At 38.7% G+C, this 23,941-nt stretch overlaps 2 protein-coding genes across 4 annotated transcripts; one reads left to right on the top strand and one right to left on the bottom strand.

Moving 5' to 3' along the window:
• The first annotated feature begins 4,918 nt into the window (after window positions 1–4,918).
• ngdn (neuroguidin, EIF4E binding protein) lies at window positions 4,919–7,686 on the top strand. The gene is made up of 11 exons (XM_056254112.1): window positions 4,919–4,986; window positions 5,224–5,283; window positions 5,393–5,464; window positions 5,588–5,725; window positions 6,149–6,233; window positions 6,324–6,376; window positions 6,541–6,655; window positions 6,771–6,945; window positions 7,081–7,228; window positions 7,478–7,538; window positions 7,624–7,686. The coding sequence occupies exons 1-11, from the start codon at window positions 4,963–4,965 to the stop codon at window positions 7,641–7,643; spliced, it is 951 nt and encodes a 316-aa protein (XP_056110087.1). The 5' UTR covers window positions 4,919–4,962; the 3' UTR covers window positions 7,644–7,686.
• Window positions 7,687–10,546: 2,860 nt separating this feature from the next.
• On the bottom strand, window positions 10,547–23,385 carry pabpn1 (poly(A) binding protein, nuclear 1). Of its 3 annotated transcripts, none has more exons than XM_056254113.1 (7): window positions 22,909–23,385; window positions 21,374–21,482; window positions 20,999–21,066; window positions 20,788–20,894; window positions 19,931–20,018; window positions 14,784–14,935; window positions 10,547–11,208 (listed from the first exon to the last, which is right to left on the bottom strand). In XM_056254113.1, the coding sequence occupies exons 1-7, from the start codon at window positions 23,041–23,043 to the stop codon at window positions 11,013–11,015; spliced, it is 855 nt and encodes a 284-aa protein (XP_056110088.1). In that variant the 5' UTR covers window positions 23,044–23,385; the 3' UTR covers window positions 10,547–11,012. The 3 variants fall into 3 exon arrangements, with proteins under 3 accessions (XP_056110088.1, XP_056110090.1, XP_056110089.1); XM_056254115.1 differs by lacking the exon at window positions 22,909–23,385 and adding an exon at window positions 22,501–22,658; XM_056254114.1 differs by lacking the exon at window positions 10,547–11,208 and adding an exon at window positions 11,982–12,106.
• Window positions 23,386–23,941: the final 556 nt, after the last annotated feature.

Below are 23,941 nucleotides of genomic sequence, written 5' to 3'. Positions count from 1 at the left end.
TGAGTGCTACTGAACGGCTCTTCACCCACTTATTAGTATCTACCCTAGCTGCCATCAATAGCTGGAGTCTTAATTAAACAAGCAGATGCAGGAGTGTCAATCATACGCAGAGACAAGACTGTAACAGTCTAATATACAGCGTTCTGCTGGGCATTTTGTTCCCCTGACATTACTGTAAGCTCTGAAGGAGAAATCACGTGAAAGAAATGCAGACAAAAAAAACATCAATGTAATTCACCACAGCATAGCACTTTATTTGTTTCTCTATACATAATTATCATTTATTTGAATTTTTTTTTTTAATTATTTTCTGTTTGTTTTATTTTTTTGAGTCAAGCTAAAACTCATTATACTTGTAAAATGACAATAAAGGAACTTAAATTTTTTTTATTCTGTCATCATTTACTCTCGTGTTGTTTCAAACCTGTTAGAAGTTCATGTGTTCTGCTAAAAAAAAAGAAGAAAAAAAAGGGATTTTGAAGAATGTGGGTAACCAAAGCAGTTTCTGGTCTTCGTTGACTCCCATAATATCCAACTGTTACTAACATTCTTCAAAATATCTTCCTTTGTGTTCAACAGAAGGAAGAACTTAATGCAGGTTTAGAACAAGTTGAGACTGAGTAAATGACGACACATTTTTATTTATCCCTTAATAAACTTAATAATAATAATAAAACTTTGAACTTATAAAATATAATTGATTATTCATATATAAACACATGAAAATAACTGACTGAATAAATAAAAATAAATAATAGTGCTGTCAAATTGATTAATCGCAATTAATCACATCTAACATAAAAATATGTAAAAAAATATATATATATATATATATATATCACATACACGCACACACAAACTTTTATGTTACATGCGATTAATCACGATTAATCGATTTGACAGCACTAATAAATAAACAACACATATGATAAATAAAACCTTTAAAATAAATGTTTGAAAAAAGAAAAATGACAGAGATTTGTTAATGATAAGATAGCTTGAAAAGGGCCAAAATCACAAACAAATATTAACTCTCCGTTCTTTATCATTTAAATGAGAAAGTGGTTAAAAAGCCAGAATTATGCATGAATTCCAGGCCTTAAATCAAAAGCTTCTTGTCGAAAAGAGAGAGCTCAATTCCCACTTCTCCACAGGATTTTGCTTGGCCTGCGTGGTGTCTTTGTCAGAAGCAGTTGTATGTTATCTGAGTAACAGAAACAGCCCTGGTAATCCTTTACGTGGCAGGACGCATAACTGTTCGAACTCCCCAGTCAGTGTGGGGGTTCGTGGCGCTCCATTGTCATTGAGCAGCGGCTCACACGGTGTTACCATTGGATTCTTTGTAATGTGGCCTGAGTTTTTTGCATGACCATGAGGCCAATCTGCTTGGATTGCTGTGCTTGGTAAGGGGCCTGTAGGTTTTCAATGAGGTCTGTATTTCACTCACTTTCAACTGTTATGCTCCCTGCCTATATCCTTGTCCTCAGTGTTAGTGTGCCGAGAGGAGCTGAAGGTGTGATGTTATTTTATTTAGAGTTCGACTAATTAGACCACATCTCTAAGAGTTTCATCCAGCTAATGATATTACCAGCCAAGACTAATTTAAGTGGGAGCCTTTCCAGAAACGGCACTGAAGAACATCCAATCAGAGGACAGAAAGAGACTCGAAAGCCATTTACTGATGAGGATGGGCGAACTTTTTTATTGCTTTTCCCCCTCTAATCCATAAGAATGGGAACAAACAGGCAGCTACTAATAATAATTACATTTACAATGTTCTCACAGCCGTCACAAACATAGATCCTCTGTGGCCATAACGGAGAGAACGAGAGTGTATGTTCGGGAAAGGCTTTGTCAGAAGCATGTATGATTTCCTTTAATAGTTCCAGAGGCCCAGACACAGATTCATTAGTGATTCCTGTAAGGTCCATCATGTCAGGAGGGTTAACAGGAAGAGCGTCGGCAAGGCCACACAGAGAGCTTTACTCACATCTGTCTCTATCTGCTCTCACTTTGCACCTCTTTCAGCCTGTTTCTCATCTCATATCATTAGCTTTATATATGGCTCATATCACTTGTGCTTTAATTGCAATTCTTTCAAGCACACACTCACAACATTTATCTTATTGTCTGAAACATGCATATTCGGATGATTCTTCAATTAGGAGAAGTTTTCTGTCCTTAGTTAGCATTTTGTTTTAAAGAATGGATTAACATTAGCTTCAAACGTGTCCCTTTTATTGTTTCCAGATGGAGTAAAGTTTCTAAAGGGTTCTGTCAGCTGCTATAGAATCTTTTTGTCATCATAGAATTTAAAATGTTATGAATTAATCAGCTCGTAACAATACTTTATCACTAGAAAAATTGAAATAACCCGTGGGTTCTAGAGGTCCGCTGAACCTTTAGTGTAATGCATATTGCATACATTTAGCAGGATTACTCTATTATGGGCTTGTCATCTGGCAAAAATTCAATTCAAAACATCATAATTGTTTGTAGATGTAATTGCATTATATATTTGAAGACCATAAATGTAATTCATTTTAAAATGTCTACATAATAAGAATAGCTCTGTTTTAAAGGTAGCCTATTATTTGAGAATTTAAGTTCAGAAACAATCCGTTTATTTGTTTGCATAGATTTTTTTTTTTTTTGCTAACTAGCTGGATTAGAAAGTCTGAGGATTAAAAAAAATTCTGCAAAAGGAGAAATGTTATTACCATCATGCACAATATTAATCAGCAGGTTCGGTTGCATAAACTATTTAAAAGTTTTCTTCAAGTCTGAAGCCAGTTGCATATGCATAGCCATTATGTTAAGATGGTGTCTTTACTAGTATCCAACTAGCGATTATCAAGAGGCAATCAATCTTAATTTTGGTATCAAATTAGACCATTCTACGTTTTTATGTATAGTCTACTTGACTTCAAGGGATAGTTCACTCTAAAACTAAATTCTGTCATAATTAACTTATCCATATGTTATTCTAAACCTCTATGAATTTCTTTCTTCTGTTGAACAAAGAATATTTTAAAGAATGTTAGTAATCAGACAGTTGACGGTAGCCATTGACTTCCATAAAAATACTATGGAAGTCAATGGAGCCATCAACTGTTTGGTTATAACCTGTATTCTTTAAAATATCTTCTTTTGAGTTCAACAGAAAAAAGAAACTCATTCAGGTTTGGAACAACTTGAGGGTAAGTAAATGTTGACAACATTTTCATTTCTGTGTGAACTATCCCTCTAAGACAGTTATGGACAGTCTTAAAGAAAAAAAGTGTGATTAACTAGTCTTAAGACTAGTCTTAGCAGTTTATGCAAGTTTTTAAGTCAATTACATGAAAAGGTAGATTGGTCTAATTTGAACCTGAAAACGTAAGACTGATTAGCCCTAACTGTTTTGGTCAGACTTCTTAACTTAGCAGCAATGTTTGCCCTTGCAGATCTTTATTTCAAGACATGTGAATATAAGAGGTCAGACATGCTTATAATGTACCATTCAAATAAATGAGTTCAGTAACTGTCTTTATTTACTCACATACATTCATTACTCAATGTGCTTCACTCTTCAGCCGCAGGCATGTGAGCTCAAATGGACTCTTTCGCCGTCTTCTGGTGAAATGCAAAGCTGCAGACAGTTCAGGAAAGTCGAAAAACACAAATTTTATTTTAGAATTTACAACAAACAAGACATACACACTTTGATCCAGCTATATTTATATTTAAGTTGGTTATCAGCTGAAAAATGCCCCAAAATGTATGCGAACATTTCTATTCTAATTTATTTAATTGTATTCTAACTATTCTTTTTATTGATGTATGAAGAATTGTATTTTTTTTATATAAATCGTATTCATCTTTTATTTATGAATTCTAGATCCACATGTTAGACCTATTGATTTCTTTAATAGTTTGGCCTATTTGGCCTATTATATGCTCTGAAATGTTTGATTATTTCCAAATGTAAGATTTTTTGTGTCTCTTCTGTGCTGTAAGATTGAGTGGGTGTATTTTCCATCAGAATTGATTATGTGATGTACCTTGGTATCAAAATATGTTTCCATCTCTGCAGGCATAAGGTAATACAAGATACAATATTCTCTTAAAGGATTTAAAACCACAGTTGCTTATCAAGTTATTCTGTGTGGTTTATAAGGACCATGTTGACCTAATAGGGTATAGTCTTGATGGCATCATAAAATGGTTGCAAGAGAAGTAAGCTACAAAGAACTTCAATATAGCGACTTTCCCTCGTCCCTTCCTGTTACAGGCACAGCATAATGTAGCTTAGTTTCACAAGACTATAGGGGCTTCTTCTTCTGCTTCTTCCTCTCCTTTCATTCTGCAAATATCTTATTTTGGGACTTTCTTTCTCTATACTCTGATCTGCACAAACTTCATCTGTCAAATGCAATACTTTGGATAGGCCTATTAATACAGATTTACTTTTCTATCTTATAGAATTCTATTCTTATCTAATAAAATGTGTTAGCCCTTATTCAAAATTGATCTCTGCCTATCATTGCTTGTCTGCCTGGATCACTGCAACAACCAACAGGTCCAAAACCAGCAAGAGTACCACCTTTGGCTGGTTTAAGAATTTTAGCAGGAATGGTAAGCACAAATAGTGTAAGAAATACTTTCATATTGTAATAATTTAAAAAAATAAAATAATTATTAGGCCTATATTTTGACATTGGCTGGCTACAGCCTATACCTATTTTTGATGTTACTTTTAATGGCTGAAATAATAAGGGTCAATTACCTTTGTGTATGTAATACTAAGTCTATGTAGTAATTAAAGCACGTTGAACCCTTGTTTTGTTTTTTACAGTCTATGGTTGAAACACGAAATAGTCCTGACAAAGATGTTGACTATTGTCGAAAGGCGATTTTTTTGAATTGCTTGCCTCTAGTTTTGTCCCTACGTGGTACCCGTATCAATTTGGTTAATCCAAAATGGCGACGACCACAGTTGGAAACGTGAGTTGTTCTTTAACTTTAACCAAATAAGTTAGTCCTTATTTGAACTTATACATAGATGTGCTGTAATGGGTCTAGTATATTATAGTTTTATCGTCGGTTTGCCATGGAATTGTCTGTTACTTCGCGGATAAATGACAAGATGCGGCCAAAATCACGTTGGCTAACGTTAACCTGATAGCCTTTATGATTTATATTCTCTGCCAAATAGTTAACTAATATAGTTGTCTTTTGCAGGATATTATTGACTCTGACCTTCCCACTGCTGTGAGTCTACTCAACAGTCTCACAGAACAGGTCTGTAATGTAATTTAGATGGGCAGCATCACAATTGGATGATATAATGCAGAGATATGAGGAGAATGTGGAGAAGATATGATGATGATTGACACTTATATATTTTCAGGTTGCTTCAGTAACAAGTCATGTCCGGGATATGATAAAGAAAGTCAGAGAGAAAGCGTTTCAGACTTCTAAGGTAGAACTATTTTTATGGTGGTAGAACTATTTTTATGGTATTTAAATACTCTCGCTCTCCCTCTCTCTCTCACACGCACACACACACAATGTTTATGACATTTTATTTTCCTTTTCGCTCTAGGGTTTGTCTTTTCTGGACGTGAGATATCATCTGTTATTGTTTTACTTGCAAGATATTACTCATTTGATCAGTTTAAAGTCAGAAGGAGAAAGTTTGAAGGACAACAGCGCCATCCACAGGCTGGTCACCATAAGGACGGTACGACATAAAAAACTGTCAGATTTAAATTTTCTATTAATATTTGCTCATTGAATACATTTTTTTAGACAATATTCCCTTAATCGTATATAACAAATAAAAGAGATTCATCCATTTTTGTCAAATCCCTCAGATTAATTGATTCATCCTCTACAATAATTCAGAATTCTGCCTGTTCAGGCTTCAAATCAAATGTGATAATGCAATAAACTACATGTTTAACAAGTAAATAAACTTTAGTTTTTGCCTCATGCCTTGGTTAATTTCTGACTCTGGTACATAGTTAAATATCTACATACTGCACGCATCAGGTCACATCTGTTATAAATCAGTATACTTCATTATTCTACAGTATTCAGACTACTTTTAATGCTGTGCCTATGCTTAAAGTGTATTTTTCTCTTTTCTGTCTTTGTTGTATAGGTTTTGGAGAAAATGCGTCCGCTAGATCAAAAGCTGAAATATCAGATTGATAAATTAGTGCGGACTGCAGTGACAGGCAGCCTCTGTAAGATTTTTGATGTTCTTGTTATTGATTGCATATTTTAAGAACACTGAACCACAAGTTTACTGACTTGAATGATGGTGTTTCTTCCAGCTGAAAATGACCCTCTACACTTGCGCCCTAATCCTCAGAATCTGGTTAGCAAGGTAAAGCTCTTGTCATGTAATATAACAATAATCACTGCAATAATGATCCAATCACAGACTCTTAAGCATTTTTCTATTAAAATCCAAACAGCGACTTGTTATTTGGCCGGGGCAGTCGGAGTACATATCATTTTATTTCAAATTGCTGCATTTCTTCCACACAGCTCAGTGAATCTGAGAATTCAGGTGATGAGGGCGAAGAAGGAAAAACAAAACGGGGAAAAGAGCCTTCATCCGGCAGGAGATATGTACCTCCTCGAATTGCTCCAATGCACTATGGTAAGTCCTTTTATTTTGTAACAGTTCAATTTATCTTTATTTCACATTAGGATTGAGATGTAGAGACATAATTGCAGTTAATACTCATCCCAAACCCTCTCCTGTCCATACACAGATGGGGACACGACGGAAGCAGACCGGCAGAAGGAGCGCATTGACAAACAGAAGAAAGCGGCTCTCCGGAGCTCCGTGATCCAGGAGCTCCGGCAGCAATACAGCGACGCTCCGGAGGAGATCCGAGACCGCAGAGACTTCCAGACTGAGCGGGAGAGCCGAGAGGAGCAGAACAGGTACATCATGCGGAGGTTCTAGATAATAGAGAGTATTTTGAACCTAGTTTCACGGTTTAGATTACATGTAAATTAAGCGCTTGGTAGTCTTTCAGATGTTTTTTCCTAATACTCTTGGAAAATATTTTGTGAAAGGAAAAACTACGAGGAGTCCATGATGGTCCGTCTCAGTATGACACGCGAGCAGAGGCTCAGGAAGAGAGGAATGATGGGAATGGCATCACAGCTGAGTAACATCACACGATTCGGTGACATCACTGCTCTGACGGGGGGAGAAGCACAGGTGAGCTGGACAATGGCATCATGGGTAGTTTTGCATATCTTTCAAAAGTTCCAGTTGCCGTTGTAGTGACAAATAGCAGTAGTTGCATGTGTATTTCTGCAACAGCTGAAATCCACTCGCGTACATGTAGATATGCAGCGTTTATAAAAGCTTCATGTGGTTAATCTACGACAGAGAGGACTTGAGCTATAACTGCTGATCTCAGATCCTTCATTTTAGAAAATGTGTCTGTATTTTCTCTTTTCATAGGATATTGGTAATTCAAAACCCAAGAAAAAGAAGAAAACCATTAAGAAAAGTAAAAAGAAAAGTAAGTATTTGTTTTGTATGCTGTGAGTGCTTTCAAAAATATAAGCTTCCAGTGTTGCATTTTAATACATATTTTATGGTTTCAGTTTTCAGAAAGCACAAGTAAACCTCTGATGCAAAGGAGAACGTTTAAGAGGAATTTCAACAAACATTTTTTTCTTCAGGATTCTAAATAATCTGTTTGGGACAGTTTCCATTTTCCTTCCATGAACAAAATGGTATATTGAAATATGTGTGGAGCTTTTTATGTAATTTTGGTTAATGCAAGATGTTGATCTCGGTATCGATCGGATTAGCATAACCAAGTGCATTCTGTTGTAAGACATTCTTGTAAATGTGATGGATGCTAGGATCGTAATACGTTTACAATATTTTCATATTTAATTGAATATAATTAAAAATTTTGTGCTGATTGAAAAAAATTCCAATTCTACACCATTCATTTAGCAGTAAATGAATGCTGTCAAGAGTTAAAACATTTTTTTCAACCCATGTAGAGTCTGCATCTATTAAAGTGGCCATTACTTTTAACTGCTGTTTTGAATGGTTTTTGTCCCTTCCAAATCGCAGGATTATATTAAATGTGGCCAATGACTTCAAAATCATGATACGCAGAACTGTTTCTTTTACAGGATTTGTTCAAATTTTGATGTTTATTGTAATGGCCAGTGGGTCTCAATATGTCTAATAGGTGTACTGTATAACACTGTAAACAAACAGATTTCAGGACACAAGGGATAGGTTATAAAAGACATAGGGTAAGATGCCTTCCTTAAAGGGATAGGTCACCCAAAAATGAAAATTTTGTCATTATTTGTTCTAAACATAATGAGTTTCTTTCTTTTGTTGAACACAAAAGTTATTTAGAAGAATGTGGGTAACCAAAAAGTTTCTGGACCCCATTGACTTCCATAGTATATATTTTTTTCATACTATTGAATTCAATGGGGACCATTAACTGTTTGGTTGAATGTATCAATTCAACTGTATGAATTCAAATGGATTGATTTCACTCAATTAGCCTATAGGTTTTAATGAAAAGTAAAGATGTTTGATATGTACATTGCATGCATGGAATTATTAAATAACCCCATCAATTACAAAATGTTTTTTAAAAAATAAATAACATGCCATTTGGGGCCTTCAGTGCCAAATCATAATCAAAAAACATTGTATTATATTGATTTTCAAAGTTTTGGTGTGTCTATTTGTTATTAAAGGGGGTTTTGGAGACAATGTCATAGATCACTCTTTTCCAGAGACACAAAATTAGATTAACCTCAAAAGTGTTGAGATGAAATTTTGCTATCATTCAGAATATGTCCATTGTGATCTGATTTTTTTGTTGTGTGAGGGTATATATGGCAGAAAACTAAAGCTTGGGCATTTTTGAGTCCCCATAACATAATTCAGGTAAAATCCGTTGTACATTATGCTGGCATGAGAAACTTGCCTCGCAAGAACCAGAAGAGTCCTCTGCACAGACCCTACGGCCAGCTTCAACTGAAAGAACTGGATGATATATTCTGAATGATCAATCCACATTCTGACTTATGATGCAGCCTGGAATTAAACCACACCATGTTCATTCGTCTAACCCAGGGGTTTCCAAACTTGGTCCTGGAGGACCACAGTCCTGCAGAGTTTTACTCCAACTTGCCTGGAATTTTCTGGTATGCCCACAAGACCTTGATTGGCAGGGGAGAGGTGTGTTTAATTGGGGTTGGAGTTGAACAGGATTGGACACCCCCGGTCTAGCCAGAGGCTTGGTCCCCCGACTGAGCCTGATGTCTCTTAAGGTTTTTTTTTCTCTCCATTTTTGTCACAGATGGAGTTTGGGTTCCTTGCCACTATCATCTTTTTGGCTTGCTCATTCAGGAACACTTAATATTTGACAATAATTGTCAATATCATTAATTTGATTGCACTGACACTACTGGATGAGAACTGTACTTTGCTGGATGATGAAATCATTCACCTTTATAGATTAATTTAAAGGGTTAGTTCACACCAAAATGAAAATTCTGTCAGTACTTACTCACCCTCATGTTTTTCCAACCCCGTAAGACTTCCGTTCATCTTCGGAACTCAAATTAAGATATTTTTGAGATTTCACGTAGTGTAACTGCACAAAGGTTCTGTGTTGCATGTCACACACAGGCTCACTATTGGGCGTTGCTGGTCATGTGTGTGTGTGAGATGCGTGTGACGTACAACCTAGAAGCTTTGCGCAGTTTCACTATGTGAAATCCCACGGCCCACAGAGAAGGAAATTAATAGTTGAATAAAGTCGTTATTTTTGTTTGTTTTTTGCACACAAAAAGTATTCTCGTCGCTTGATAAACTTAAGATTGAGCCACTGTAGTCACTCGGACTATTTTAACGATGTCTTTCATAACTTTTGGGCCGGTCAGTTTCGATCCCTTATAAGCCTAGGAGGAGTGAGACAGCTCTCAGATTTAACAAAAAATATCTTAATTTGTGTTCCGAAGATGAACGAAAGTCTTACGGGGTTGGAAAAACATGAGGGTGAGTAAGTACTGACAGGATTTTCATTTTGGGGTGAACTATCCCTTTAACTAGTTGCATAACTGATGAACAGTTATCAACACTAAACTGACTTCAACTTCAATAGTTACCATTGTCTTTCTAGAGCTGCTTTACAGCAGAATTTAATTATTTTTCTGCTTATTGTACAGCTGCTTTGAAACAGATTGTATTGCTATAAAGGTGACTTGACCAAAAGCATAAAAAAAATATGGTGGGCAGGAGTCCTGTCTGGCCAAACCACTAACAGGCTTCCCACACCTTTTGACCAATAAATCCCCCCACTGCCTTCTGGGTGATTTCTTATTTTACACATGTCGCCCTCAAAAATGGTGATGTCTAAGCCAATAAAGTTTTTAGAAAATCTTATTTTCTCAAAAACCATGAGCAACCAACAGATGGCAAATTGAAACTTAATGGTCTTTAAATTCCCACCTCAAAAAAAGACCCAAACACTTTAAGTACTTTTTACACAATGTCTTTTATTTTTTTTCTAATTACAGACTCATGGGTTAAAAATAAAATAAAAAAGGAAAACATCTTTTCTCTTTTCGTCCATACCCACTCCCCCATCTGAAAAAGGAAAACGAACAGAAACGAGAAAACCATCTGCACACAAATCCCCCTCCCTCCCCCCCAAAATAAAAGCTCCGAAGCCCTCAAGTAACCGATACCTGTAGCCCACGCGTTAGCGCTCCATCGTGCCCTAACTGCACTGTGCGCTGAGACAGACAAGGCCCTAGAAGAACCCTCCCCTTCATCCTCTTTCTGGTCCTGCCTCTCTCACTCACTTGCAATTTAAGCAGCCATTGCTCTATCATGGCTCTGCCTTCACGATATATAAATTTGTGTGGTGGATGTGTGCGGTGTATGTCTGTATGTGTTAACATGGGCCTGGTGCATCTCAGTAAATTTATGTTGGTAAAGCTCAGCGCTTGTTATTGTAATAAATGCCTCCCGCAGTGGGCCGGTGGTCGCCCTGTCCCCCTCCCCCTCCCCCCCACACGGAGAGGATGGGGTGAGTGTGCATAGCGGGAGCAGAAAGAGACAGAGACGCCGCCGAGACGGTAGGGGGCGCCGCGGCCACGGGAGGAGGGGTAGTCAGTCTCCACTGGTCCTGAAACCTGAAACGACAAGAAGTGGTCTAATATACAAAGAGAGAGCAAGGGAGAAGGGGGGTGGGGTGGGTTGGGGGGAGCACAGGAACAGAGGAAGGAAAAAAACTGATGGTCGGGAATGGCATATGGCTGCATGAGACAAAAAAATAACTCTTAAAACACAAAAGAAAAGATCTCAGAGCTCAGGCCATGCCATCTTACAATAGTCGTGTGATGTGGAAGATGGTTCAAGAACAGTAAAACGTAAAAACAACGCCGAACTCTAAACCATTGTCGGAATAACAGGTGATCCGAGTGAGGGATGAACAGGAAAGAAAACAGCGCTGGGGGGGGAAAGGGATTCCAGAGAGCACAGACAAATAGAGAATATGATCTCAAATAGCACAACTTTGTGAAAACAACAACATTCTTGCTATTAAATTGTTCACATATTCACGGTACAATAATAATAATAAAAAAAAAAAAGTTAACATTTTTTTCTGTTTGCCTTTTTTGAATGCAAACATAAGAGGGGCTGTTTGGTGAGAGAAAAAAATCACAGCCAGACAAAAGGACACATCTGCAGCCTGAGATTACATCATCATCTTCTCAAATTTAAACAAATGCCACCAAATCTCCCAGACGGCCATATTGTACCTTACCAGGGCGATCGCAACACCTCCTCACACCCACGCGCACACACAATCGCACACTGCGGCCAGTCAGTCTGTCTTTCCAGGAGATGCTCTTTTTTTCTTTTTTTTTTTCTTTTTTGTCTTTTTTTTCTTCTTTTTTTCTTCCTTTATTGAGAGGGGTCTTTTTTTTCTTTTCTATAGGGATATGGGGTGATAGTAAGGGGGATTTCATAGGGGGGGTAGGGAGGTATTAGTAAGGGGAGTACCACGATGTTGTTCGCCCTCGGCCCCTGGAAAAGAGAGAGAAAAAGAGGGTGAGTTCTTTTTTGTGATTGGTTTAAGAAGACGGACACCAATTCAGTTTTTTGGGGTACGAGTGTATATCAGTAATATGCATTTTAAAGGGCCGGTTGAGGACAAGCTGAACGTTTATGCACTCACGTTACAGGTATACACAATTCAAAATATGAAATGAAATGTATACCCCTCTTCTACGGATAACAAGATTTAAATAGTGATCAATGCAACCATGTGTAAAGAATCCAGTAATGTGGTTTACTATAAAGAGAAGCTGAGGAAGATTATCCAACAGCAGAATGTGTGTGCGCGTTAGTTATATTCAAGCTTTATAAATGGTCTAGTGTCCAGTGTTGGGGACAGTGAAAGCACGCTCTCCCTCTTTCTCTCTCTCTGAACGGGGCGGCTCCTGTGGTCTCTGTAAGGGAGAGATCCTGGGGACATGAACCCTCGAACACATGCACACAGTTACAGTCAATGACACACAGCTTTCCACAAATGGACTGGGCCACAGAGCGCGCACACACACACTCACACACATATATACATCAATAAATGCAGTGGCATCCATTCAGGCAGCCAGAGACGCTCGTCATTCACACAAAACCCCCTCCAGGAACAGCCTGTGCTCTTTGTGGCAGAGAAACCTGTTATCGGTTGGATTCTAAAACAGTCAATATCAGGCTGCAGGAATGAACCCTCCATTCTGGAAGTGAACACATTGTTATTCATGCGAGGGGTGAAAATGTAACAAACTAGGTTTTCTAAACCAAACTTGCCTGAGGTCAAACACACACTTGCCTTTAAGTTATTCAGAGCTGAGCTTGACATCGGCTACATACTCAAACTTGTAGGATCCCATTGGCTAATTATAAAGATATAAAAATATACAATAATAGTCACCTAATAAACATCAATTGGGTTTGGGATAAAACAAATTCTTAAACTATTCACTAACACAAGCTCCACTCTAACAAAAAAAAGTCAAAGTGTGGCAGTGCATGTACAAGAGTTTCCCAACAAACAGATGTACAAGATTCTGATTCATAAAATGCTTTCACTCTACCAGATCTTAAAAGACAGGAAATATTCAAATGCTCCCAAAAATCTTCAATTTAAATTCCTTCATCACACTAGGTTATCAAAACAATTGAAGTCAACAGTAATGATACAGATACAGGCCTGGTTTCACAGACAGGTCTTAGATTAAGCCAGGATTAGGCCTTATTTAAATTAGGACATATAGCCCCCCCGGTTCCACAGACAAGGTTTAGGATAGTCTAAGACTAAAATGCATGTTTGAGCTGTTTTAACTGAAAGCAACTTGCACTGACATACCTTAAAATATGTCATTGTATTGTCTCAAGATGCACACCAGTAATGCTTTTTTTTGTGTGTGTCTAAGGCACATTTATAAAAGATATTTAAATGTCCTAATTGAACTAAGGCCTAATCCTGGCTTAATCTAAGCCTTGTCTATGAAACTGGTCCCTTAATAGCTTATTTTTTTTTTTTTTTTAAGAAAAATACATTACTGGTGTGCATCTTGAGAAAAACAACAACAATGGCATGGACATATTTTAAGATCAGTACAAGTTGCTTTCAGTTATGACAGTTCAAACTTGCATTTTAGTCCGGAACTAGGCTGAAGCATTGTCTGTGAAACCCGGGGCAATAGAGTGCTAAATCCGTCCAGAGGGCCTAACAGGCTTTGAGTTGAGTGTCGAAACCTAGCGAGATGCCTACTGAGACAGGACCACAGGTCTGCCCTTTTTGAAAATTCCCTATTTAGGCATCGAACTCTGTTTTGAGGCACAAGGCATACATGATCTTCATTTTGGGAAGCAGGTTATTGACTTCGAAACCTCTGGAGAGTGTGAAGGATCATTCATGCTCAGAATCTTACACTGCAGGAGGGAAATGGAGATGATAACGATGTGTGTTTTTAATGGTTTCTGTAATTCTTCCTCAGTTTTCATTTTAACATGACGACACAGAGGGGTTTGTACAGAGAGTGCAGACTACAAAAGAGAGTGGTGCAGTTCCTTCTCTCCTCACACCGAGGCATTAAACAGCAGCATGCATACATACAGGAGACAGACTGCGGTTACACTTTAATTTAAGGTGACAGTTACATTGTACTTACTCAAATAAGCACAGAGAAATATTAATTAACTAAATGTACTTACTATAGAGGTATGGTTAGGGTTAGTTTCTTGTAATTATGAATAATGTACTATTTTACTTTAGTAAGTACATGTAGTAAAACGCGTAACTATGTCACCTTAAAATAAAGTGTTACCCAGAATGCTTTACAATCGCAAACTAGCACAGAACTCTTTAAAGGTAACTAGAAAAACAATGAACAAAAATCACACAAAAAAACAAACAGAAAAGCAGAAGAGTTGATGGATTTTAAGAAATGTTATGTTTTATATATATATAAATAGACCATTTTTTAATACATTTTTTTTCTTTTGGCAATTGTTCCTGAAATGTTTATATTACACGATGGGATTAATGAAAATAAAATAAATAAACAACATTTAGAAACACTTATTTTAGATCGTCCCCCACCCAATGTGCGCACCCTTTCACATCAGCACTCTCTGTCAGGGTGGAGCCTGTGTGTCAGTCAATGTCAAACGTGCAGGTTGGCATGGAGCTCACCTGAAGGCCCGTCCTCTGCCTCTGGGAGGTGTGTAGCCACTGTAGTAGCGCGCCCGGGACGAGAAGTTTCCTCCCCGTGAGCGGAAGCGGGCCCGAGGGAAACCGCGGTCTGTGGTGCTGATGCCAGGACGATTTGTTCTCTTGGCCCCAACCTGGAAGAACAGTTGGGAAATTTAAGTTTCAAATTTCAAGACTCCAAGAAATCCTAAAATAAAATAAAATATGGTATAGGGCAGAGGTTTTCAAACCTGTCCTGAGCACCCCCAGCACTGCACATTTTGTATGCCTGCCTTATCTGACATACCCATTTCAGGTCTTGCAGTCTCAACAAATGAGCTTAATTGGATTGGAGTTGAATCAGGTGTGTTAGATGAGGGAGACATAAAAATATGCAGTGCTGGGGGTCCTCGAGTACAGGTTTGAAAACCCCTGGCTGACGATTAATGGTCTTAAAAATAATTTTGCAGTGTTTTAAGATTACAGTTAACACTAGAGATGCACCGATTGATCGGCTGGTGACCGGAATTGGACGATTTTCACGTGATTAGCCATGATCGGCGACCGGCCGGTCAGTCTGACATATGCCGATTTTATGCCGGTCAAAATGCACTCGGGCGCCGCATGATTAACATCGCGCAACATCAGCATCACACGTGCACACGGAACGCACATGTAGGAAACCTTTTGAATTACGGCCGTTACGGCACGCATTTTTTTCCGCGTGCATGTTGATCAATGAGTGCATTCAAACCAGGAGCAGGAGCCGCGCGTGAGCGTCGAGCAGGAGCGTCGCGTGAGCACTGAGCAGCAGTGAAGCGGTTTCGGCGCAGAGTCTATTTTTGCTGCGCTGCTCACGCTCAATTAAAGTGAAAGCACACTTTTGGTGGACAAAATAAATATGATTTCACACAAAAAGTGCCCAAAATGCACAGAATTTGCATGTCTAGTGTGTTTTAACAAGAACTGGAGTAGGCTATGTCAGAAATTAAAATGAAGACTCTTTATAGAAAATATTTATAGAGAATTTATCCATTTAAAATTGTTTTTATCATTCAGTTTATAGAATTTTTTTTCATTTCTTTTTTATTATTAAGTATATGGTGTTTTACAAATAAAAAATATATAGAAAATAAATATTTGTTTTATTGAAAATAAAAAAAGTGATTAGAAAAAATAAAATCGGTATCGGCAGGTCAAACTCAATGAAAATCGGAATCGGCCTAGAAAATTGTAATCGGTGCATCTCTAGTTAACACCTTTAAATATTAAATAAATGTATTCAATAGCTGTGACAATTTTTTTATTCAACTTACTGAGTGTATAAATCTGCAGATTTTTTCAAGAATTACTTTTTGCTGCTCAGTAATTTTATAAAATCTAAACATGTGAATAAAAACAAATTACTATTAGTACTACTCATATAAAATTCATTCAGTATTCATTAGGGGTGTGCAAAAAAATCGATTCACATTTGAATCGCGATTCAATCTTTACCGATTCAGAATCGATTCATAGAATTCCAAAAATCGATTCATATATTTTTTTTTAATGGCGTGCACGGGCGGAGTGGCAATCGGGTGAGTCGGGACTTTTACCGGTGGTCCGGTAGTGTTTCGAGGCTGCGAGGGCCGGTCTGATAAATAGTTATACATTGCAAGTTCTTGCCGCCCGCTGGTCAAACTGTGCAGCCTCTCTGCTCAACCCGTAAATAAATGCATCGATCCGCAGATCTTATGTTTGAGTTCTGTAGATCTGTTGCCAAGCAGGTTACGGGTTCTAAACCGCACTCGTATAGGGTTTTCTCTCTCTCATCAAAACCCAATATGTTCATCACGTTTGTGAGCATTTTATTTTGTGATTTTACCGGAGTCTCCCCAACGGCGATAGATTGAAGCGCGCGTCCGAGTGAAGACTGCGCGAGCCACAGAGAACACTGTATCCATAACACTGATAGCAGCGGCAACGAGCGCTCAGCTTGATTTCAAAAACAACAGATCTCTTATTTAATAGCGAACTAAATGAAGGCTCTGCTAGTTAACTGGAGATACCCGCAAATTACGCCTATGAACGACTTCACTGGATCTAAACAAATCAATCTAAACCATAGATGTTACCAGTAGCGGTGGCTTTTTAAAATCTATTTAAAATAATTTCGCAAGGGTTCTATGACATTAGTATATATTTTTAGGAAGTTCAATGTGCCCAGTCGAGTTCACATTTCAACAGTCAACCTAGCTGAAGTAGTCCTTAAACCACATTTAGCATAATTGTTTGTTTGATCTGACTACAGCACTTTAAAGCTAAATGTAAAAGCTTCTATTTAAGTTTTATTTTAAACTTGAATTAAATGTAAGCTGGCCAAAGCTTGGCACTTTGCACTTTTTAGTTTATTTTTGTATGAAGTCATATAAAGTAATATCAAACTACATTTAATTTGTTGTGTTTTTTTTTTTCTTTTAAATTGTGTCTACTGCAATCAATCACAGGAAAAAGTAGACTACATTTATATACTGTGAATCGTTTTTTGAATCGAGAATTGTTTTTGAATCGAAAATCGATTTTGAATCGAATCTTGAGACAAAAAATCGGTATCGAATCGAATCGTGACATTTTCTGAATCGTGCACCCCTAGTATTCATACATTTAACAATTGTATATTTATATATGAATGCAAAGAATTAAATACATAAATACATACAACACACAAATAATATACAATTAAATGATGCTTATTCTAAATGTATTGTGCAGCTTTTTAATGGGGCAACAAGATATGATAGATACAACAGAACAAGATAGGCTTTTAATAATCTTTCAGTGCGCAAAACCATGATAATTTGAAACGCTTCAAAACAGAGTGGCACAAAGCGCGTATGCACATCAAGCAACATGGAGTCCACAAGCGCTGCACAAGTGCGCATTTAAAAGTTCACGACAAAGCGAAGAAATGCGAGCACACAAATCCTAGTGTATATCTGTCCAACAGTTTATTGATCATTTGTTTCTTCAGTTTTAAATTCCAGTTATTGTGCGTTTGATGCCAATTCATAGTCCTTGTAATGTGTGTGATCTAACAGGCACGAGTCGTTTAGCAGCAATAAAAAAATAAATAAAATCATTATATGTAAATCCACAGCCCTTTATCTACAGATCAAGCATTATAACGTGGATATATCATATTGGAGAGAGTTTTACCGTGGATCTTGCCGTAACTGGATAACGCGCGCTGAATGCTGAACGGAAAATGATTGACAGCCGCAGAGGAGGGAAAACGAGTTTCCGTGAACTTCAATTTAACGATGTAAATATACTTCTGTCCCTCACATTAAGCTATGAAATGGCTTCAGATGACTGAATATATTGCTGGAAAACTTAATTAGTGCTAGTCTATTTCTTTTGGTCCATGACTTCCCCCTTGTGCCGTAGGCCTATAAAAGAGCAATAATCGCGGTTGTCTTAAACAATCGCGGTTAGATCAAATAATCGTGATCAGGCGGTTATTTAATTATCAAGACAGGCCTATATTCAGGTAAGAAATACTACAGAAAATTGAAAAGTAATCAAATGCAAAATAACTGATGGTCTTCATTGTAAAAAATAAATACAGATTAATGTTTACAATTAGTTACAAATGTTATTCAGTCAAGAGCAGAGAGTGATTTTCTTTGTCTTTTGTTCTTTTACTAACATGACAGAGAGCAGCAGGAATATTAGGCTGCTGTCTCTTTAAGAAATCATGCACGGATCCAACATACTGTTACACAACTTGCGCTAACTTTCTCAACTAATTAGGTTCCAAAACTGACTGTTTAAACGGCATTTTGACAATTTTTGTGTGTATTTGACCATTTAAGCACAGTAAGCCACTCATTTTGGTACTTGCGACTCACAAGCTGCTTGAGACTGCGAGGCGGCTTGTGTTCTCCCCTTATACAATAAGTGGTGCGCGTTTTTGGTGTGAGGGCGAAACCCACGGGTATTACCGTATTTTCCGCACTATAAGGCGCACTTAAAAGCCTTTAATTTTGTCAAAAAACGTCGTTGCGCCTTATAATCCGGAGCGCCTTTTATATGGATCAATTGGTTAATAACGCTCCTCGTTATTAAATTCGCCCGCGAACTCGCGCTCGTGTCCATCTTATGCCCGCTCTGTCACACGGCCAGTTCAACCTCGTATAAATCAGGTTATGTGTGTAATGGTTTGTTCACACCGAACGCGAATAGACTCTAGACTCTATTAAATAGAGCGTCAAATACACGTCTAGTTAGACGCTTGAACATTCGCTCGAGGTTAAATTTTTCAACTTGCGCGGAAGACATTCGCGGCAAACGCGTCGCCCAATTCGCGTCATTCGCAACGCCCGGCGCGAATGATGCGTCTATTCGCGTCTTTGCATTGACTTTGTATGTAATCTACTCGCGCAATAATTAAATTCGCGTTCGGTGTGAACACACCATAAGTCACGAGCGCTCACTCTTACGAACACACGAACAGACACACTGTCCCCGGCGCTGCTCGCGCGTCACAGAATGTTCATAAAGCGCTCCCCGTTCACAGTAACCGGGTCGTCTCATTCAAAACAGCCAGCTGTTGCTGTCAGCGAGCCGCTGCACATGAATACTCATGAGTCAGGCTGCGAATGTAAGTTACGTGCCCGCCCCAGCGCACTCACGCTTACTAATAAACGCCTCGCCTCCGGCGCCGCGCACTCGCTACATTCCCTTTAGCACATCTAGTGGATGCATAACGCAAACCCAGTCAAACGTTTGACTGCAGTATCTTATGCGCCTTATAATCCGGTGCGCCCTATATATGAAAATTTTTCTAAAATAGGTAATTCATTGAAGGTGCGCCTTATAATCCGGTGCGCCTTATAGTGCAGAAAATACGGTAGTAAAATTATGCACAATACAAGTACTATTTAACCGGAGCGAATGAGACGAGTGAGTGTGTCACTTCGTCATCAGGGAAGAGAGCGAGAACGTGCAGCTGATGTTATTGCCTGTGTCGCTGGCAACAAAACAGACCGGCTCGAAATCGGAAAGACGTGAGACTGACCGGTCACTGTTTGTCAGTGCTTTATATCTGCTTCAAAACTTTTGACTTTTGAATATGTCAAGACAATTTATGTTATGCCTCATCTCACCTTAATCTGCCTTCCTCTGAATAAGGACTCATCCAGTGCCATCGCCGTCCTAACAGACTCCTTGTCTGCAAACTCTATATATGCAAAACTGAAATGTAAAGAGAGCAAATGATCACGAGGGCAGTCAAGGTAAATTAAAAAGAACAAAAAAAGCATATACTGAAACTGCTATGAATTATTAATTGTTCTGCCCAAATATATACATGCATCAGAAACTAAGTAAGCATATTGTTAAAGATTTAAAGATGACAGAAAGTAGATGTGATTAAAGCATTGCATCAAATGTTTCCGGGCTGGCAAATTATTAATGGGAACAGCTTGAAAATACTGTGAACCAGAATAGCTAAAGAACAATCTCAAACTCAGCCAAGTCCACATATAAAAAGTATAAAAATCACACCACATACCAAAAAAAAAACCCCACTATACTAATTTCAGCAATGTTCCTAGAAATACTGAGTGGCCATGCACAAAGATAAACAGTTGTTTATATAAAAATACACATTTCTTTATAAATAAGCTCTAAATTCTGAAGAGAAAAATCCTTTTAGTTTAGTTAGCAATTAATAATTTGTGTTTAATTAAACACTAATTTTATTTAACAACACTTCTTTACTAGTATCACAGCCAATATGCCTCAAATTCTAGACATGTTTTTCATTTCAGTGGCTACTGTTCACTATATATGGGTTAAGGTGATGCATCAATGCCTTCTCTAAACCTTCAGTGCCTATCTAGAGCAGACGCTGCACAACAGAGAACAAGAAAATGAGACGCCCAAGAAAAGGACAAATACGACGTGTAGGAAAGTGCAGGTTAAGATGGAAAAAAAGAAAACAGGAGAATGCATGAATTACCCTTTAGGGTGTCCTGTAAACTTGTCACACAAGATGGTGACTCTGTTTACGGACCCACATCCGTGGAAGTGCGCCTCCAACTCCTCTGCCGTCGCACCATAATCCACCTGCAAGAGACAAAATCGAATCACTACCATTTCTAACGAAAACATTACAAAATGCAACGAAATGTATGACCCCAGCTCGTAGGTGTGAGAATAATTGCCCATACATTTCCAACATAAATAGATCTCCCATCGGCTTCCATCTTCTCTTCAATGGACATGATGACAGGGCCAGCTGCAAAGAGAAAACATTATTTCCACACAACTCTGAAACTCTCATTCATCAACATATGCAACTTCATGATTTATCATAGTAACCCCATTGTCGGCAAGGTTATTGCATAGCTTCATCTCTGAAGTCTACTTTTTGTTCTGTTTCTAATCATATCTCTATTGACCTCAAATGGTCCCGTGTTAGTTATTCTTCTCCTAATGCAGTCTCATGCATCATCACGGTCTGTTCTGCAATGCTCTCCTTTAACTCAATCTTCGTTCCCAAGACTTGCCCGTTCTCCCTCCCTCATTTATTCAGTCTCACTTACCAGGTGGAGGACTGAGATTCATCTGTTTCTCCACCTCGTTCTGTAGCTCCTTCAGTTTCTCTGCCTCCTCCTCCATCTCTCTCACCCGGGCTTTAATTGCCTCCAACTCCTGAGAAACCAAATTAACATGCACACTTAGACCTTACCCAAAAAACACAGAATATTAAACATTCAACAAAATTGTTAATAAATATTTTGCATAGCTAGATCCTGATATTTAAAAGAGTCAATTATTTTAGTGTGCCTGATTGACATTGGATCCAAATGCAGCAGTATGTGTTGCTGCTAAACCCATTTTGTCAAAATCAGTCATTATTCTCACCGGTTTTCATGGAGACAGCATGCACATGCACTTTCACACACGTGATTATGCACTGGGCTCTTTCAAACCATTTATTGTCCAGTCAGCAATACGCCCTAAGCATGATGCCATCCGTGCGCGCATTGTTGTGCGCGAGCGAACACACTTTTGGTGTGTATTCATTCACACACACAAGTTTCAGCAGTGCTGCATTGCAGGGCAGTCGCTTTGGATCGCTCCTAAAGTAACACAGCATGCATGTGATGGCCCCTTTTACGCAGTTAAGATTTAGCATGATACGATTTAAATAGAATACACAACCAACAGCACATTATAAAAGTAACTAATGATTAAATACGAGCCATAAATAGAGCATAATTGCATGATGAAATAAGGTAGACATGCAAATACATGACCTACTCTAGTTCCAATAACGGTAATGTGCATGGAGAGAAATGCACCAGCCCAGCCCTATTGCCCCATCTCCATCACACACACACTCGCAAAAATCGCCAACAAATTATGCAATACATCACGAGCGGCATTTAATCTTTAAAGTAACGTTACATCGAATACAACGATCACGGCGATGCAGATGTGCATGACATACAGCGTTTTGCCCGACGACAACTATGCAGCTTTCCTTAATGTAACCAATTCGATGCAAAATCAGAAAATAAAAGCCTTTCACGCCTTTTTAACATGTCACACACGTCGCATGAAGATGTATTCCATTGCAGAGGCCAAAACCAATCACGCGCAATTACCAACGCGACTTACTTTTTCACGCCACAAATATTACTGATCAGAAAAGAGGCGTGTTTACCGTGAGCCGTCTGCTTCTTTGCGGATGGACCCACACACTGCTGCGGCTAATGGCGGCCTGTCCTACCCTCGCCCCTGTCTCTTACATCTCCCGTCGCGCATTTTTGCGATGAAGATTTTTTCCCTCCGCTAGGTCTGCAGATCTGGCGCAGAGGAACCCAGACCCATGTTGCGCCAACATGGCGGACAGGAGCACGCATGTCACTCACTAATTCTACTGCACTGCGTGAGCCACAATGGCGGACAAACCGACCTGGCAAAACCGGTTTCGCGTACACATGATTATTTGGTCTGTAATTCAGTTTTATTTAATTTTATAAACCTGAGGTTAAAGAGGAAATTGGGGTGAAAACCTATACCAATATACAAAATGAGTTGTTAAAGGGGGTGTGATAAGTCCTTCACTCACCGGATCTTCAATAGCGGCCTCTCCCTCGTCTAATCCAGGTTCTTCATCGCCGGCGCCTGGGTCTTCAAGTTCTGAGTGACCCGGGTCTGAGTCCAGCAGAGACTCATCTGCCAGTCCGTTACCAAACTCCGCCATCGCCTGATTCCCGGTGGTCCGACGCGCCTCGTGGCTGAACTACAGGCCGCGACTCTCGCAGGGGGGAGCAAGAGAGAGGGGCAGGGGAGGGAATAAAAAAAACGGCGGAAAACGCCGCTCACCAAAGTTAAAATGGGGAATAAAAAGCCCGCCTCGCTTCTTCTGGAGCTCAAACGTGTCCTTCCGCGAATAAAACAACAACACTAGTTATCCAAATATAAATAGGTTTCACTTGGTCAATATGTCGCACTTACTACTCTATTTACATTAGAAGACAAATTCAGAAAAGCAAATGTGTATTCTTCGCGAGGGCTCGTGTGTTCCAGAACAGAAATGGAAGCCGAGGGCGGGGATTCCGAGCACTGCAGGCGCACTATCGAAAGGTGATTGGACAATTCCGCACTTTAGACACGCCCTCTCAACATATCGAGAACGGGTATTGGTGTTCTCTTGGGATATTTCAATGCGCTCGCCACTTAGACTTTACAACAGTGACTGTGATTGGATGAAAGCAGCGTCATTCACGGCTCACAGACCACCTTTATATTGCTTGCAACGGTATTTGTATCGGATTAGAGGCAGAGCTACTATGCAATGTTGCCATGTCCGCACAGTATCATACACGTTGACTTGTATTTTATGTTTAGTCACTAAATCATTTATTTATTAAACTTATTTCCAAAATATAGTCCCATCTTTAGGCTTGCTGCTGCCTGGCCTAAATAGCACAATACAGCATGACCAAAGCAGCAGTTGTCAATAATTCTTTTTTTTCAGAGCCTTGAATTTCTCTTTTTGAAAATTTTTATTATATACGTTGTCATTTTTTATTTTGCATTATTATCTGAATGTTTGTCATGTTCGTAAAAGTACAGAAAAAAGTAATATTACCACTGGT

This window comes from Rhinichthys klamathensis, unplaced genomic scaffold, assembly GCF_029890125.1.
Source record: "Rhinichthys klamathensis goyatoka isolate OS25496 unplaced genomic scaffold, OSU_Roscu_1.1 h1tg000110l_1, whole genome shotgun sequence".
Classification (NCBI taxonomy): Eukaryota; Metazoa; Chordata; class Actinopteri; order Cypriniformes; family Leuciscidae; genus Rhinichthys; species Rhinichthys klamathensis.
Note: the sequence above shows the minus strand (reverse complement) of the source record. Positions and strands in the feature narration are given on the sequence as shown.

Coding starts and splice junctions, on each gene's coding strand:
- ngdn (XM_056254112.1), top strand. CDS start 4,963: ATGGCGACGACCACAGTTGGAAAC. Junction 5,284..5,392: donor TCAACAGTCTCACAGAACAG/GTCTGTAATGTA, acceptor ATATATTTTCAG/GTTGCTTCAGTAACAAGTCA. Junction 6,377..6,540: donor CTCAGAATCTGGTTAGCAAG/GTAAAGCTCTTG, acceptor TCTTCCACACAG/CTCAGTGAATCTGAGAATTC.
- pabpn1 (XM_056254113.1), bottom strand. CDS start 23,043: ATGGCGGAGTTTGGTAACGGACTGGCAGATGAGTCTCTGCTGGACTCA. Junction 14,936..19,930: donor TCAGAGGAAGGCAGATTAAG/GTGAGATGAGGC, acceptor CTGTTCTTCCAG/GTTGGGGCCAAGAGAACAAA. Junction 11,209..14,783: donor GGCAGAGGACGGGCCTTCAG/GTGAGCTCCATG, acceptor TTGTCGTTTCAG/GTTTCAGGACCAGTGGAGAC.